Here is a 16,696-nt window from a genome sequence, read left to right as displayed (position 1 = left end):
AACTTATTTCTCTTTTTTTCTTTTTTAAAGTTCATTAATTTCGTTGTTTTTCAAAATTTAATTCATTTCTTAATTTTTTTAATATACTCTCATTTGTCATGTGATGTTATCAACAATTTTTCTATTTCATTCTTTATTGAAAATGACATCTGATGATTAATAGATGATATATTAGAAAAATATAGATAAAATATATTATTTGAATAATATTAATTAATTGTTTCTGAATTTGCGTGAAAGTTGAAATAAATCTATTTTTTAGAATGAAAGAAAAAAAATAATAATATTAAAGCTAAACTTTATTGAGGTAGCATTATGTTTTTTTTTTTTTTTTGATAATTTTCTTATAAATATTAAATATTTAGTTAAACTTGATTAAAACTTATATAGCATTTGGTTATAAATATTTTTTTAAAACTTCATTTGGTTATAAATATTAAAGTTTTTCATTGTTAAATGAGAAAGAATATTATTCAAATTTATCATCTCATTTTATGAATAGAAAATGTTCATTTGACTTAAAAAACTTCTTCATTTCCATCTTTCTAATACAGAGGGAGATAATGCTACGCAAAATGAAAAAGATGAGATGAATTTTATTTCAATTTTTAATTTCCTTTTGAACACATAGGAAATAATAATTATGATTAAATTTCAAAGTCCACTAAAATATTTATATCATTCTTTTTGAAAATTTTGTAACATTTTTTAATCTCTAATTTTTTATTTAAAATTCATTTTCTTTAGGGAAAAATTAATTTTAATGAAAAACAATAACTTGTAGATTACTGTAAGCTAAAATTTATTTAGGAAGTTATATTAGTAACGTACTAATATCAGCTGGTATTTTTAGTAATAAACAGATATCCCAAGGGCAACAAATAATTACAAATAATAAAAAAAATAAAAATTACTCGTCAAATATTTTTTAAAAGGTCGCTCCCTAACAGCTCTTCCGCACATAGGATCTTCTTTTCTCTCTCCTATCTTCTTCAATACAAGTACGAAAAAAATCACACACTCAACCATTTTTCTCATTTCGTTTCCAGGGAGAGAGGGAGAAGGCAACCGGGGTACTACTCTAAAATGGACTCGCCGACGTCGACTGGCGCATCGTCGGCGCGGATCGTGGCGGCAAGATCGTCAATGATTGATTCGATCCGCGGCTGCGGGTTGTCGGGGGTCCGAATCGATAAGGAGAACTTGAAGAGGAAGCTACTGATTCCTGAGTACTTGCGTCATGCCATTCGTGATTCCATCAAGTCCAAAGACCCCGCTGGTGAAGCCCAACGGTATTTTAACAGCGGTGAACTTAACTCTCGCCAGGAGGCTCCCGAAGGTCCTATGGTTGTTTTTGTTAATTCTAAGAGTGGTGGCCGCCATGGACCGGAACTCAAAGAGCGGCTCCAGCAGTTAATGGGCGCAGAACAGGTAATAGTTCTACTGTTATTATTATTTATGCACAAAAGAACAAAAAGAAGTTTTATAGTTGTTAACTGATGGAATGTGATTAACAGTTGTAGTTACTGTGTCTTATCAAGGCCAAAAATGTCATTTTGGCTTCAACTAGAGCCATAAATTTTTATTATTGTGATTAATAATTTTAAGTGCGATTTCGGTTTGGAGCTTGCTTCTCTGTCTTTTTATTTATTTATTTATTTTTGTTTTGTATATATATATTTTTGGTTGGTTTAATACTGCTTAGAAAGTTGGTCTTTTGAATTGGTATGCAATGCAGGTTTTTGATCTATCAGTTGTGAAGCCCCATGAATTTGTAGAGTATGGTTTAGCTTGTCTAGAGAAGTTGGCTGCCCTCGGTGATTATTGTTCCAGAGAAACGCGGGAAAAGATGAGAATTATGGTATGTTCACCATAGCACACATCGTCATTATAATGCTTTCATGGTTCTATTAACTATAATATCTGCGAGGATATTGTATTTGGTATATTGGATAGTTAACATCCATTATAATGTGGAATAATTGCATTCACGTTGTAAATTTCTTGCAGGTTGCAGGTGGTGATGGTACAGTTGGTTGGGTGCTTGGGAGTCTTTCAGCACTTAACAGACAGGGGAGGGAGCCAATTCCTCCGGTAGGAATCATTCCTCTAGGTACAGGCAATGATCTGGCCAGGAGTTTTGGTTGGGTAAGCATTCCTTCTATACTGTTGTTCATTCTGCTGTGTTTTCTTGTTTTATTGAACTTTGGCTTTGTTTTCTTTACCCCTTCAGGGTGGCTCATTTCCTTTTGCTTGGAAATCAGCTGTCAAAAGATCTCTTGACAGGGCTATCACTGGTCCAGTTTGCCGTCTAGATAGGTAAATGTGATCTTATTAGTCAATGGTTTTTACACTGTTATCAAAGGATAGATGGTGCTACTGTTTTTGTTTCCCTGATATTTGTCTTGAAGTTGATAGTCCCATTCCAGTTGATGGTTTTAGAAGCTTTGTTTACGAGACCTTGTTTTTTCCTTTTGTTACGAATGTAGTCAATTGTAGCATTTCAATGTAAATTGCACTTACGTTGAACATTGCACTTACGTTGAACATTGCGCTTTGATGCTGCAGTTGGCACCTTGTGGTGTCAATGCCAAGTGGAGAAGTCGTGGATCCGCCTCATTCACTGAAACATACAGAAGAATGTTCTCTTGATCAGGTAGTGAATATTTCTATTTCAAAATTTTACTCTTCAGTAATTAGTACTCAACTGCTGTTGCAAGATTTCTTTTGCTTTTAAGAGTAACTCAATAAAGATTGGGAGTTTACAAAGTTCATATAATTTCTCTCTCATTTGTCCTCTACCTACCTAATCCCTTCATGCTGCTACATTTTATTTCATATGGGCTTGTTTGCATGTTAATGGAGTTTATGTACTTTTGAGATACGGTGAAAACTTTGAGAGGCTAGTCTACGCTAGCTGAATTTTTGGTTCTTTTTACTGTTTGATCATAATTGATGTTATGGCCTAAATTTTCTTGCAACGACAGGGTTTGGAAGTTGAGGGGCAGGTGCCTGAGAAAATGAATTGCTATGAAGGAGTCTTCTATAATTACTTTAGCATAGGTACGTTAATATCACTTCTGGAAAGAGTGAGTAAACACAATCATGTATGCCTTTAGTGTAGGCATTAGAGGACTACTGGACTAGCGTCTAACCACAGTCCGAACTTGTTAACCTGTCGACTGTACAGGCTTTATCTTCTAAAATAAGGAATGAAGGATATCCTATGCCAAAAATTGGTTAATCTGGTTCACGTCTATTCTGTTTTGTCTTTGATTAAATGTGCCTTTTGTTGAAGAAACTGACTTTTGGGAATCATATGATGAGAAATGATTCGTTTTTCTCTTTTTGCGAACTTTTGATGAACGCTTCCTGAGGGTGTCAATTGTCATCTCATTTTATCTGCTGGTATAATTATATGTAATCTGAGCAAAAGGCTCAATCTGCTAAATGTCGTCCCAACTATTTATCCTTGTTGCACCAGTCTGTTTCACTAGTCCTATGACATTCAAGAAACTTCAAACTTGCAAGAAAGGTGTAAAAAATTGTGAAAACTAGCTAGGCAGAAATGAGGATTTTATTTTAAATGACAACTCTTCATCTCCTTGATAATGATGAATCTTTGGTTCGTATATTTCAAGCTTTTAACTTTTCTTGTCCTACAGGCATGGATGCTCAAGTAGCTTATGGCTTTCACCATTTGCGAAATGAAAAACCTTTTCTTGCACAAGGGCCTATTTCAAACAAGGTTTGTTTGAAACATTTCACCATACTAATGTTTTAGCAAAATGTATTGCGTTTTTTTGGGCTAAGTTTTCTAGAAACTTGAAATTTGAAGTTTAGGCATTATTGATATCAAGAAAAGAGCAGAAAAGATAATTTACTTCAAATTTTGTATTGGCCCCAGTATCATTGGTAAAATTAATTTTTCTTGCTATTTTGATTTGCATTATGTTTTCTTAAAGTCTATCATGAAAATTCTCATCTGGATTCTATAGAATGTTGCCACTAATGCAAGATTATAATGTATTCATTGGTTGTTGTAGTTGATATACTCAGGTTACAGTTGCGGTCAGGGATGGTTCCTCACACCTTGCATTAGTGATCCAAGCTTGAGGTTAGATTCAAACTGGACCATTTTATGTCATTTAAATTGAAGCACTTTTTTGTTTGTCTGTGTATGTTGAGGAGGTGGGGGAGGGGGTTGGGGGTGGGTGGGTAGGTATTTGATTCACTGAATGATGAAAAAGCAGTTCTTATGTCAGGTCATGGAGGCTTGTTAAGTTTTGATTCACTTTGGTGTATCAAGTTCTTATTTTTCTTTTATTAGTTACATTTTGATTCAATTTGGTTCATTGGATTTTAATTTTTTTTAAAACAATTTGGTATTTTGTTTTTAACTTAAACTTATGCTGGACATGTTATTTTCTCATTGTTTGAGCAAGAAACCATCTGTCAATTGGGGTCAAACAGCTTAAACTTTTTGAACTATTTCAGGAATCTTTGATCAAGAGTGCAGAAGTTTCTGCCATGGCCTTACATGTGTCATCAACTATTTATTGTGTTTACTATTTATTATATTAAGATAACATTCATTTTTTATAAATTGTATGTTTCTGAAAACTTTCTAAGTAACCTCTTAAACCATGGAGGTAATCTTCTGTAACTGTTGCTTACCTGCAATCAGCTACATCTATGACTGATATACAGATTTTTACATAATGAATAGATGTATGATTGCCTATCTGAGATTTAATAGTCTAGCACTTCAACCAATATGAGAAACATTGATCAGAGTCAATTTCAAACGTGACTGCACTCAGATTGTTTAAGTGCCTGTTGAACTGTGATTCATGCTATCTAGTGGTTATATTATACAGTTTAGTGATTTTGCATATATTTTATATTTTGTTGTCACATGTGCTCAAGACATATTTGCTTTTGGACTCTGTTTGACATTCAATTGTCTTTAGTCACCTTGTAGCAGTTGCTTTGGAGATTTGATAGAATGACTTTCGCTTCTCAAATGTTGTTTTGGCAATCATTTGTATTTGAAATTGCTTCTCCTTTTTTCATACTGTAATTTTTATCAATGACCAATTGTTTGTAGACATCTACTAGTTTCTTATCTGAACTTTTTCTTTTTTGATTCATTTAATATGATATTCTATGAAAATGTTTTGCTTCAAGTCATTTTATGCGGTGTTGTAGGGGACTTAAAAATATCCTAAGGATTCATGTGAAAAAGGTTAATTGCTCAGAATGGGAGCAGATTCAAGTTCCTAAAAGGTAGAGTTTGATTGATGCAATATTTTCATGAGATGCATAAATATCTGATTGGATCAGCAATATGTTTGGAAGCTTTTCTTTTGATTAATTGCGGCAGTGAGGCAATATTAACCTTTTGATTGGTGCAAGAATTGGTATAACCTAACCAAATGAATTTTCAAGTGACTTAATCTTTTAACACTTCCAAGTTAATAGTCGAACCGGACCACTACTGCCTTCTTATTATCATCATCATCATCATTATCCTTATCATTTTTAATTTACTCATTAGCTTCTATTCTTAATTTGTTTTGTGTTTTCTTTCAGTGTAAGGGCAATAGTTGCTTTGAACCTTCACAACTATGGAAGTGGAAGACATCCATGGGGTTGCCCAAAGCCTGAGTATCTGGAAAAGGTACCGGTTATTGATTCTGTTAAATGGGTCTCGTTAGACGGAATTCTCAACTTTAGATTGTTGACCTATTTACTTTGTATTTAGGGCCTGTAGGCAATGTTCATGCGACTATTCTAGTGTACAGTGAATTGAACTTACTTCTAGGCCTTTGTTGATTCCCATGCATGATTTCTAAATGTACATTGTTTATTTTGGCAGAAAGGGTTTGTTGAGGCCCATGTTGATGATGGTCTCCTAGAAATCTTTGGCTTAAAGCATGGATGGCATGCATCTTTTGTTATGGTTGAGCTCATCTCTGCTAAACACATAGCCCAGGTATTGCAATTATTCTGAAATTTATATATTTTAATGCTAAAGTATGTTTAGGGCTTGTTTGATTCAACAAGTGCAGTCAGTTAAACTTTAGATAAATGTAATACAAGTAAATAAACTTTAGACAAATATATTTATGCCATAAAGCATAAATATAGGATTGATACATCTTTTCTTTTTCTTGTTTGCCAAAATGCGATTTTTTCTTTTTTCTTGTTTGCCAAAATGCGATTCTTGATACATCTACAAGCTTTTCTGGTATCTTTCAGGCTGCGGCTATTCGGTTGGAAATAAGGGGTGGTGAATGGAAAGATGCATATATGCAGATGGATGGTGAACCCTGGAAACAGCCAATGAGCAAGGAATACTCGTCCTTTGTGGAAATAAAAAGGGTGCCCGTTCATTCACTCATGATCAATGGAGAGTAATGTCCGTCCCAATTGCCTGTGGCTCAGATTTGGGTTGCTTGGGTTATCGCTTCCCTCCAACTCTGAGATAAGTGTAAAATATCGTTTTCTCCCCAGGGGCTTGTAAATTATATTTACTGGTAATTTGTTGTATCAAAAATCATTTAGTAGGCAATTGCTAACTTCTGTTCTTCTATAGCTGCTTGGGACCAGTTGCTTTAGGCTATTTATTCGTAGAACTCATACCAGGCTTAGCTTCAATAGTTTGTTCCAGAAGGTGAAAATTTTGTCTTTTGGGGATTTATGTTTATAATCAGCGAATTTGGCAATATTTGTTGATTGACTCTATAAAAACAAAATTTAGGCAATTAGGTCTATGTCCAATGCCGTGGGAAATGATACCTTATATACAATATACTGAACCCGAAAATTGTAAGTTAAAGGTTACCCTTCTTAGCCATCTGAAGATTCTCAACCAACTCAATATATATTTACATTGATTTCTCTCCTTCAAATCTCTGTTTCCTATCATCTATCAACCGGTTGCAGATGATAGGCTTGTGCGCTTAATTTCAGTTTTCGTTGTCTTGAGTTCCTTAATTCAAACAATCGAAGACCTGCAACTTTGTTTTCTATTTCAGATAATTTCTTCTATATTATTTACTTATACACACTGGAACCCAAATATATGATTTCTTTGAAGTGGAAAGCTTTCTGCTTTGGCCTTGTTTTGATTCTCTTTCTTTTTTGGTGTAGAACATGATGAAGTTTGAGTGAGACAGCAAGAAAGATAAACAAATACCCATTGAAAATTAATTATATTAGAAATAAAAATTAAGAAAATATCCTGATTAGTTTCTATTGGGTTGGGTTCAAATTTGCTCTATTAGTGTTATAAGTGAATTGTGAATCAATTTGATAGTAATCATTACTCTCTCTATTCCAAATTTCAAATTATAATTCTGATTTAAAGTTTTGGCATACGAACTAAGGAAATAGTTAATTTTTATAAATTATATTAAAATTAATGCTAATTTGATTAAATTATCTTTTATAATTATTTATGAAAATATTTATTGTATCTAATGTAAATAAGATAATATTGAAAAAATATTATTTATGACTCTTTAGAATATTCGAAATGAGGATTAATTTTTCTGTGTGATTCCAATGTTGTTGACATTAGCAAATTATCATTTTAAATTGTCTACAATTTTTGTGAAAGTGGAATGTAAAAGGAACCCAAATGTTATAACCCTAGCATATTTTGGATGCTCGTTATGCCGAAGTAATTTAAAAAGATTATTCCTTATTCTTAAGTGACAGATTAAGAATACAGACATTCACTTATTAATTATTAATTGAAATGGTAAGTGATTTCAATTTTCGTAATGATGAAAATATAAATTTAATTTATTGAATAAAAGAGATTATACCTTCTCATTTAAAAAAAAAAAAAAAAAAAAAGATAAAACACAAAGACTCTAAAGAACTTGGATGATTACAAACAAATAGAGATCTAATTACCTTATTATGCTATGATACATTTAAAAAAATACAATTCATCCTATTAAGAGATGCGCATTGAGCGAAATTAATATTATTATAGACCATATAATAAAGACAACTTCTCATTTTTTCACCAAATTGATAAAATTAAAACTTTTATAATTGAAATTATTCGAACTCCAATTTTCTCACCCCACCTTTTAATCAGTAAAAAAATGTAACTTTCAGTAAATGCATGAGAAATTTGTGCTTAGTTGTCTTGTAAATTTTACTTTCTTATGAATAGATCATCAATCTCCTCTAAAAAAAAAAAATAATAATTATACAAATGAAGTAAATTTCTTAAGGAACGCTAGAAAGTGCACCTCTTGATTAAGTGTAACGACTTCATCAATTTTTATTATTTAAATATATTTAAATTTATTATTATAAATATTATTATATTTTATAATTTGAAAATAATTTTATTTCTCGGTTTTGCCAAAAATATTAAAATTATAAATAATTACCTTGGAAGAAGCAATGATCTATCCTTTGCTCATCAATAATTGTTTTCCAGGTAATAATTGATCTCTCAATTCATTTTAGGGGATAAGCATGAAAATATGCAGTCACTGTTTTCCAGGGAATAATTAATCTTCTAATTCATTTTAGTGGATAAGCATGAGAATAAAATAAAAACAAATATATAATTATTTATATGCCAGATCATAAATTAAAAATATATTTTGCAATATCATTTCAATTTTCCACGTCATCTGTCGTGAGGTTATACCATGCGTTACTTCAACCCATTTCGCCTACTAGGCCACGTGTCAGACGTCGGCGGAACCAAGTCAATTTCAGGGACACCCGTCGTTTACATACTCGCTTTCGCATAAGAACGAGCTTTAACCCCATAACGCTGATGTCCATCCTCATCTCATATTCCGATCGTTGATTTCACCATCAGACGATTGCGTCACGCATTTAATGATTTAACTCCTGGAAGTTAGCAGCTGGACCCGTTACAAAGTAACCGACGGTTCAGACTTGGAAAAACTTGTCTACAACAGAGTTTAAATTTATTGTAATTTATAAATAAATAAACTTTTGTTTACCAATAAAATTTATAAACTTAATTCATCAGTGTAATAAATATTTTTAATATAAAAAATTAAATATATTTAATATTATATACTAATTACTTATATTAGTATCTCTAATCATCTTTTAAACATGTTTTAAGATTTATAATTGAATTATCACGAAAGATTTATAATTTTTTAACGTTAAAAAAGATTAACTATGAATAGAAATAAAAGATTAAGATAATATACATTCACTACTCACCAGTTATTATTGCCTTTTTTTATATTTTATTTATTTATGAAGATATCAAATAATTTCAAAATTTTTTATGACTTACTTTGTTTTGCATTGTTATTAATTTAATTAGAATAGAATGATTCATATAATTTACCCTCTCTAATTTGAGAAATAAGATTTAGTTGCCATTAGTCCTTAGACTTAGTTGCCATTGTTGTTACCTTGCATATGGCCGTATGCAGTCCTAGCCAACTCACATCTCTAAAGGCAAGATATTTTTCTGGGCAGGCAGGGGTAATTAAGTAAATTTAAAATGCAACCTGTCAACTGACATATTTAGAAATGCTACAAAAGAGAGGGGCAGAGAGCTTTCACTTTCGTCTTTAAACAGCTAATTTTCGAAGTCTCTCGAAATTAAAATACCACTGGAAGCATTCTAAAGCAGCTCTGTTATATAACTCAGACGCCCGTTTATAGCTTTCTGTCACTCATCGTCGCTTTACAAGCAAAAATATAAACGCAGAAAGCAGTTTTCAATCGGAGCTCCGGCGGATCATATTAAATAGGACCTTACCGTTTAATACTTCCAAGTTCTGATCGGCGACCTTATCATCTTCTCGTCTCTCCAAATAGATTGAAAGTTCGTTATTCTGTAAAAGAATTCCTGTGTTATATATCTTCGTAATCTGTTTTGATCCTCTCTCCTGTGTTTCTGCTGTTGTTTGTATGGTAATGTATTGAGTAAATGCTAGATATTTTAGTTTTTTATTTTTTTATTTTTTTGTTAAATTTCTGTTTGGCTGTTTTTGTATGAATTATGATGGTGGTGCTGCTTTCTTGATCGTTTTGCTTAGGTCTGTGTCCTTTTCGGGAGACAAGGGGATGAGAAGGAAAATGTGACATTCTTTGCGTGGTTCCTGAGTAAACCAAAATTTGGATGAGTTTTGGAGAAATTTTTTTTCTGAGTTTTGGCTGTCTTAGGAACTACACATGGAAATTTGAGTTTTTCAATCACTTTTCCTTCTCTCTTTTTGGCTGTCTTAAGTAACTTCGGTGCACTGAGTTCAAATTTTATCTTTTATTTTTTTATTATCATTTTTTTAATTTGTCGATTTGGCAGTGTTTTTTATTGTCACTTTGATTGTTGCTTGAGTAGGAATTGTTGTGGAATTAATAGATATTAGGATCAGTTAATTAGGAGCTGTTTGGGCGCAAAATTTGGTTTGAGGGTGCTTGATATTTATAATTGCGTGTTTTGTTAATATCATTTGTGTTTGATCCTGTTGGTGAATGAGATCGATGCTTGTTGGTGTTTTCCGTGTTAGAAGATTGCGTCTATTTTCTGCTTCGTAAAGATTGTAGTTTTAGCTCCTTCGTAAATATTCCTTGTATTCTGCTGTCTTTATTGGGGAGAAGAAAAGCGCAAACTATATTTTGGATTTAACATATCTTTGAAAACAATTAGAAAAAAAAAAAAACGCATCTTTTTGCCTATCTATCTGTATCTCCCCATGTAGTAATCCCTACTGTGTGTTTTGTCCAAGTTATAGGTGATGCAAATACAAAACAGCTGAAAAAGGAAACGGATCGGTAATTTAACCGGGAAAAAAGTTTTGGATATTTAAATTTGATGCTGGCTTCTTTAATCTGCTATATTAAGTTAGGATTCGGAATTTAACGCTAGCAGATATACGCTAGGTATTGTAGTTTATGAAGGGAGTTGCTTTGATCGTAGAAATCGTCTGAGATTTTATCAAATTAATTGGATAAGTTTGGCTTTGTGGACAGTTCTCTCTTTTCTTGTCTGTCATTGAAACCTGACTGAAGGAGAAAAAAAAAAAAAAACTATCAAAGACCTAATTGGAGGGACATGGCTCCAAGCAACCCTTGTCTTGTAATAGGACTCTTATTTTCTTGAAGTTACTTTTAGTGTTGTGGATGAGGTTGACTCTGTTTATAAGATGCTTAATGAGATCCACAAGTTTAAAGGAAAGTGGGACCAGAATGCAGATTCCTTTTTCTAACTTGTTAGTCGATGCAGGGGGAGCTTCTGTTTAGGGATTCTCCATGAAGGGTAAATGCATTTAATTTTGTTGATTTCGATTATACACATCATCAGTTGCAGGTATTCTGGAAGTTCAAGGCGGATAGAGTGCCTATATAGAGAGTTAGGAGGCCTTTGCATGACAGTTTTCTGCATGGATATACTTTCCTAACCGGTTTGGGAATGTCAACACCAGGAAGTACACGAGTTTTATTCTCATATTTGAGACTATAAAGTGGTACTGTATTGAGGCAAAGGATTAAAACATGCAGAACATATGACAATGATCTACCCGCTCTTTAATAACATTACTTAAGTTTTTGCCTGGCCTCATGTCTAGTTTCCTCCATCAGCCACTTCACTCTCTACCTGTCCTTTTATTACTGGAGTTATCTGAATAAAGTGTTTGCTTACTAATGCCATCTAACCGTTGATGAAAGCTGACACAAGGCATTAATATTCCCCTTGGTTCCTATTACGATACTTTTCCAAATTCACAAAATCACATCCTTCTTAGTAGAGACGGAGATTTACTCTAATAATTTGGGGAAGTTTTTAGTTGAAGAAGCAAGATCTCTTTCCTGCATGTACAATGGGGCCATGAACCTTCTAGTTGTATGAAACTCTGATTTTTAGGTAACAAAAGAACCAGCTGAGACTCAAATAAGCTTTACCTGAAACAATGGTGGTTTTGGTAAGTTCAGTTTTCGAAGGAGACTTGGTTCAGAGTTGTCAATCGAGGTAGGCTTGTCCTTCATGGACAATAAACAAAGACTTCTCTCACACTCTTTCCTTCATGTTTTGTTACTTTTTAGAATGCATTTGATTGTGTGATATATTGCTTTTACGATAGGTTGGGGCCTCTAAATGGTCATGTCCAGAATAATTGGACTTTGGTTCCGGGCTTCTTCAAGGAATCAAGTGATAATGCAATTCTAGTTTTACTATTCAAAGCTGAAGGCTCTGGAGTTCCTAAACTACTGCATTAATAGTTATTATATGGGATTCATGTAAATCTACTTGTTTGATGATTCTTCTGTTGGAGTATTGCTGATTGGACTTTGCAGCTGTTCAGCGTTACTTGGATTATGTTGTTGCTGATTTCAATTGATTGGCAGCAGTCTAGAAGAAAGCAGCAAACGCATGGGATGTTTGCATGGCTTGATCCGGTGACTAAAGATACCTTTCAAAATTTGGAATTTTTCCTAAATATATTCCTACATGCAGGTGTTCTAGGTGTTATTAGAAGACAGTATCCAATGGGAGAAGTAGAAATCGAGAATTTTGAGTCTCAACAAATGGTGCCTAAAGCTTTTCAGCATGGGCCATCTGGAGACAACAGAATGGATTCTATGGGTTCACATTCACAGCAGTTGAATGCACAGTGCACAGCTACAAAAGAATCAAGTGATATGAAGACCTTGGAAATATTGGATAAAGGATGTATGAAATATGGGTAAGATCCTTGGCTGTTCACCTTCAAATTTACAGATACCCTTCAAGATAAATTTGCTCATAATATGCTCTTTTTGCAGATGCCAACATTATCGCCGAAGGTGCCGCATTAGAGCACCTTGTTGTAATGAGATCTTTGATTGCCGTCATTGTCATAATGAGGCAAAGGTGAGTTTTTTCACCACATTCTACCTGAATTAGCAACCATGCAAGATGACAATTATTTATGGGGAACAGAAATTAGTTATCATGAAAATGAGAGGAATCTTTTGAAAGATCCATATTACCCATTAGTTTATGTAAATCAAACTAAGTATTTTCTGTCATTCGTTGATTGTTTTGTGCCTTAAGCCAAGGTTAGTTTGCAACTTCTGGCACCTTATGCAAGATACATGATGTAGCTTTTGGTCAGTAAATGCAAGGCAATTCTATACATGTCAAAAGCCCCTGCGATTAGCTAGTTGAGTTAAAACTTCTATATATCTCATTTCTGATTATGCATGTGTTACATTCTCTTTGCATCATCTTACATGGTGTGGATTTCAACAGTGTGATTCACCAGTTAGAATTAGTTGCAATTTTCCATCTGTTTAGATGCTACCTGATGTTAGCTCTGAGACGAGTAATTCTGCAATTGTGGATGTTTTCGTGATTTTTAATAGTATCAGTTAGAACTGAAATTTTCTTTGCTTGGTGCAGAACAATATAAATGTTGACCAGAAGCTTAGGCATGACTTGCCACGCCGTGAAGTTAGACAGGTACTATTTTAAAGAGTATTCCCCTCCTTCAATCATGGGGTGTTCTGGTAAATTCTTCGTGTTGTCTAACATCTTAGTGTTAGTTGCATTAACTGTGTTCTTTTTCATTTTGCCAGGTGATATGTTCACTTTGTGGCACTGAACAACAGGTAAGCGCTACTTTTTTATTCTTGGGATCATATTTATTTACACATGTATTCTAATCAGACATATCGAATACGAGTCAAAAGAACCATTGATATTCTTGTACTTTGTAAAAGTGAATCCTGGATGGGAAAATCCAGAAACAAAGAAAAGGAATTGGAAGGCTTGTAGATTAGAAGATTATTAGCCGGACAGTTGATTCTATCTCGACGAATATACTGTCACATAATAAAAAATTTATTACATCTTCCCAACATGGATGTTAAAATTAACTATTTGTTCTTTACATCATTCTAGACTCGTGGTAGTTGGCATCTGGATATGTAGACACGTCACTTATTGCTAGTTTGCTGTTGTGATCAGGTTCAACAATTTTGCGTTAATTGTGGGGTATGTATGGGGAGGTACTTCTGTGAGACATGCAAGCTGTTAGATGATGATGTAAGTGGCTAGATAATTTTATCTTAGCTGCACGTTTTTCACTTTGATTTAATAACATTGTTTGGGAGCTGCTTTTATTTTGGTTCGAAACATAGAATTGATTAGGAATCATTATTTCTAAGATAGGACTGTCATTACTAGATTCCGTATTTTATCTGTTGCTTAAAATTCATGATTCTTTCTGAACTATTCAGATTGATGTACTGACTCTATCTTTTGTGTTTACTTGCAGACAAGTAAGAAACAATATCACTGTGATGGCTGTGGGATCTGCAGGTACACTCATCTCGTTGCTATTTATCTTGTCTTTACAATAACGGAAAGAAGAACTGTTCTTATTTTAGTTCTATTTCTTGGTTACAAGAAAAACCAAATTTTAAGAATGAAAATACATGGTTTGGGGGCAGGGAAAGGAGCACCTTTATAATCTACATATTATCCATATTCATTATTTCTTTAGGAGAGTGTCTGCCCTTCAAATATTTCATTTTAAGTTCAATTTAAAACATTGTCAAGCATTTGCCTTGTCGATAACAGAAAGAGGTCCATAACTCCATGATGTGGGAACTAATGTGAATCATAATATTTGTATTCTTTTATGGTTCTTTTTACCTAAAAACATTGTTAAATCTCACTTGCATGCTTTCCTTGCTGTTTGTGGAACTCTTCCTTTTGTGTGTGTGTGGGTCTACTCGTCTAAATTCATTGTACGCTGTTCCTTGGCAGAATTGGAGGGCGTGAAAATTTCTTCCATTGTTACAAGTGTGGTAAGCTACAGCACATAATTCGTATAATTAGACTTTAGTTTGGACTGACCAGCTGTTATAACAAGAGTAGCATGCTGACTACTACTGCTTTTTTTGTGTGCTATGAAGGTTGCTGCTACTCAATTCTTCTGAAGAACAGCCATCCGTGTGTAGAGGGAGCAATGCACCATGACTGTCCTGTCTGTTTTGAGGTAGGTTATCATTCTGTTGCCACATTCTTTCGGCCATCTCTTTCCCCCCCACATTATATGATGAGCAATCAGTTCCTTTGGACTGCCCAGCTCATAGTTACTAATCAACTGATTATTTGCAGTTTTTATTTGAGTCAAGATATGATGTAACTGTCTTGCCATGTGGACACACAATTCACCAGAAGTGCTTGAAGGAGATGAGAGAACACTACCAGTGAGTCCCCTTGCCAGCTATTTCTCTCTCTACTATTTTAATTCTTCACCCCATCTTAACATTTTGGTGCACAAATTTAACAAGTGTGATATTGGTTTACTGCAACAGATATGCTTGCCCTCTCTGTTCCAAGTCGGTTTGTGATATGTCCAAGGTGTGGGAGAAATTTGATATCGAAATTGCTGCTACCCCAATGCCAGAACCTTTTCAAAATAAAATGGTTTGTTTTCTCTCTCACCCTTTCTTCATCCATACCTCTTGTTAAAATATTTTCTGGATAACATCATAACACCTTGCTGCCTGCAAAATTACTGATGGATGTTCTGTTTATGACAGGTTTGGATACTTTGTAATGATTGTGGAAAGACCTCACAAGTGCAATATCATATTGTAGCTCAGAAATGCTTGAATTGCAAGTCGTACAACACTCGTCAAACAAAAGGCTGAGCTGGCAGACAATAAAGACTATGGAAAATTATGGTTAAAACTGAAGATAACTTCAGCACATGATGCATAATCGTTTTGGGGGTATTAGTCGAACGCCGAAGATATCCAGACATATGCAAAAGTGTGATCCTGTTCTGCGTTGTGTTATGTCTCTGGGATTAAGGCTTGTGTGTTCTTCCCTTTTTTCCCTTATTCCTACTTGTCATTCGTTTCCTTTGTTCATCAAGTACGCACCACGCCACCACAGTCCAGCATTCCTATTTAAGTAGTTACCAATTGCCTTTTGTTTTTCCTTTGTTAGTCCATGTGTTCCGTTCGTTTGATGTTTACTTTCAGAGGTCAATCATTGTGTCAAGTTGGAGGTGTGTTGCTATAATATGGGCATAGTGCAGATGAGTGAATGGAGTGCGTGGAAAAAAATCTCTCTTTTTGTCTTATTGAGTTGTAATAGCTTGCATGTCCATTCTGTGGAAAGGTTTTCTTCTGTATGTGAGGTCTTCCCAACCAGTCTTACGAAGTGGATCTCTCGGGTTGTCTTGTGCGGTATTCACCATGCTATGATCCATATGAGGGTAGTCAGGGTGTTGTGGTTGGTTCTGGTGGGCAATTGTTTGGTGGTCGCTCCAATGGCTCTCATGTGTTAAGGATGAAAGCTGGAAGGGAGATTGGTTTTTGTACCCTCTTAAATGTATTATGTAAATAAAATTTCTTCATCTTGAAATTTTTTTCTCTTAACTATGTGGAGGCAAAAAAATGACTTCTGGTTTTGTGCGGGTTACATGAACAGTTACAGGAACAATTTTATGAGTATGAAAAATTATCGAAGAAAGGAAAAGAAATGCGCAGCGGATGCTTTTTTATTCTTTTGTATACTTAGCATGTTATTCACATGCTACTTTCTAGCGATATTTTGAGAATCTAATAAAAGTATTTTGAAAAGCTAATAAAAGCATGTCTACTTTTTACTTTATAGTGATTAATGCTGAATAATTTTTATATTATAAATTAAAATTTG

General features: G+C 33.9%; 2 protein-coding genes across 3 annotated transcripts; both read left to right on the top strand.

Moving 5' to 3' along the window:
• The first annotated feature begins 948 nt into the window (after positions 1 to 948).
• On the top strand, positions 949 to 6,770 carry DGK3 (diacylglycerol kinase 3). The gene is made up of 12 exons (XM_012222086.3): positions 949 to 1,431; positions 1,739 to 1,861; positions 2,011 to 2,148; positions 2,234 to 2,319; positions 2,569 to 2,656; positions 2,988 to 3,063; positions 3,666 to 3,748; positions 4,047 to 4,117; positions 5,212 to 5,289; positions 5,596 to 5,683; positions 5,882 to 5,998; positions 6,265 to 6,770. Exons 1-12 carry the CDS (start codon positions 1,087 to 1,089, stop codon positions 6,421 to 6,423), a joined length of 1,452 nt encoding a protein of 483 aa, XP_012077476.1. The 5' UTR covers positions 949 to 1,086; the 3' UTR covers positions 6,424 to 6,770.
• A 2,949-nt stretch (positions 6,771 to 9,719) lies between these two features.
• On the top strand, positions 9,720 to 16,416 carry LOC105638294 (CHY-type/CTCHY-type/RING-type Zinc finger protein). Of its 2 annotated transcripts, none has more exons than XM_037641127.2 (12): positions 9,720 to 9,859; positions 12,491 to 12,719; positions 12,799 to 12,886; positions 13,418 to 13,477; positions 13,594 to 13,626; positions 13,985 to 14,062; positions 14,295 to 14,338; positions 14,789 to 14,829; positions 14,938 to 15,020; positions 15,143 to 15,234; positions 15,343 to 15,454; positions 15,571 to 16,416. In XM_037641127.2, exons 2-12 carry the CDS (start codon positions 12,523 to 12,525, stop codon positions 15,679 to 15,681), a joined length of 939 nt encoding a protein of 312 aa, XP_037497055.1. In that variant the 5' UTR covers positions 9,720 to 9,859; positions 12,491 to 12,522; the 3' UTR covers positions 15,682 to 16,416. The 2 variants fall into 2 exon arrangements, with proteins under 2 accessions (XP_037497055.1, XP_012077474.1); XM_012222084.4 differs by lacking the exon at positions 9,720 to 9,859 and adding an exon at positions 11,853 to 12,004 and having other exon boundaries at positions 12,117 to 12,719.
• Positions 16,417 to 16,696: the final 280 nt, after the last annotated feature.

The sequence above is a fragment of the Jatropha curcas genome, chromosome 8 (genome assembly GCF_041381405.1).
Source record: "Jatropha curcas cultivar XTBG-Jc1 chromosome 8, XTBG_Jcur_1.0, whole genome shotgun sequence".
Taxonomy (NCBI): domain Eukaryota; kingdom Viridiplantae; phylum Streptophyta; class Magnoliopsida; order Malpighiales; family Euphorbiaceae; genus Jatropha; species Jatropha curcas.
Note: the sequence above shows the minus strand (reverse complement) of the source record. Positions and strands in the feature narration are given on the sequence as shown.

Bases quoted from the DNA above. Each gene is read 5' to 3' on its own strand.
- DGK3 (XM_012222086.3), top strand. From the start codon at position 1,087: ATGGACTCGCCGACGTCGACTGGCGCATCGTCGGCGCGGATCGTGGCG. The intron at 3,064-3,665 runs GTACGTTAATAT...CTTGTCCTACAG, and splicing joins CTATAATTACTTTAGCATAG to GCATGGATGCTCAAGTAGCT. The intron at 5,684-5,881 runs GTACCGGTTATT...TTATTTTGGCAG, and splicing joins AGCCTGAGTATCTGGAAAAG to AAAGGGTTTGTTGAGGCCCA.
- LOC105638294 (XM_012222084.4), top strand. From the start codon at position 12,352: ATGTTGTTGCTGATTTCAATTGATTGGCAGCAGTCTAGAAGAAAGCAG. The intron at 15,021-15,142 runs GTAGGTTATCAT...GATTATTTGCAG, and splicing joins ACTGTCCTGTCTGTTTTGAG to TTTTTATTTGAGTCAAGATA. The intron at 15,235-15,342 runs GTGAGTCCCCTT...TTACTGCAACAG, and splicing joins GAGATGAGAGAACACTACCA to ATATGCTTGCCCTCTCTGTT.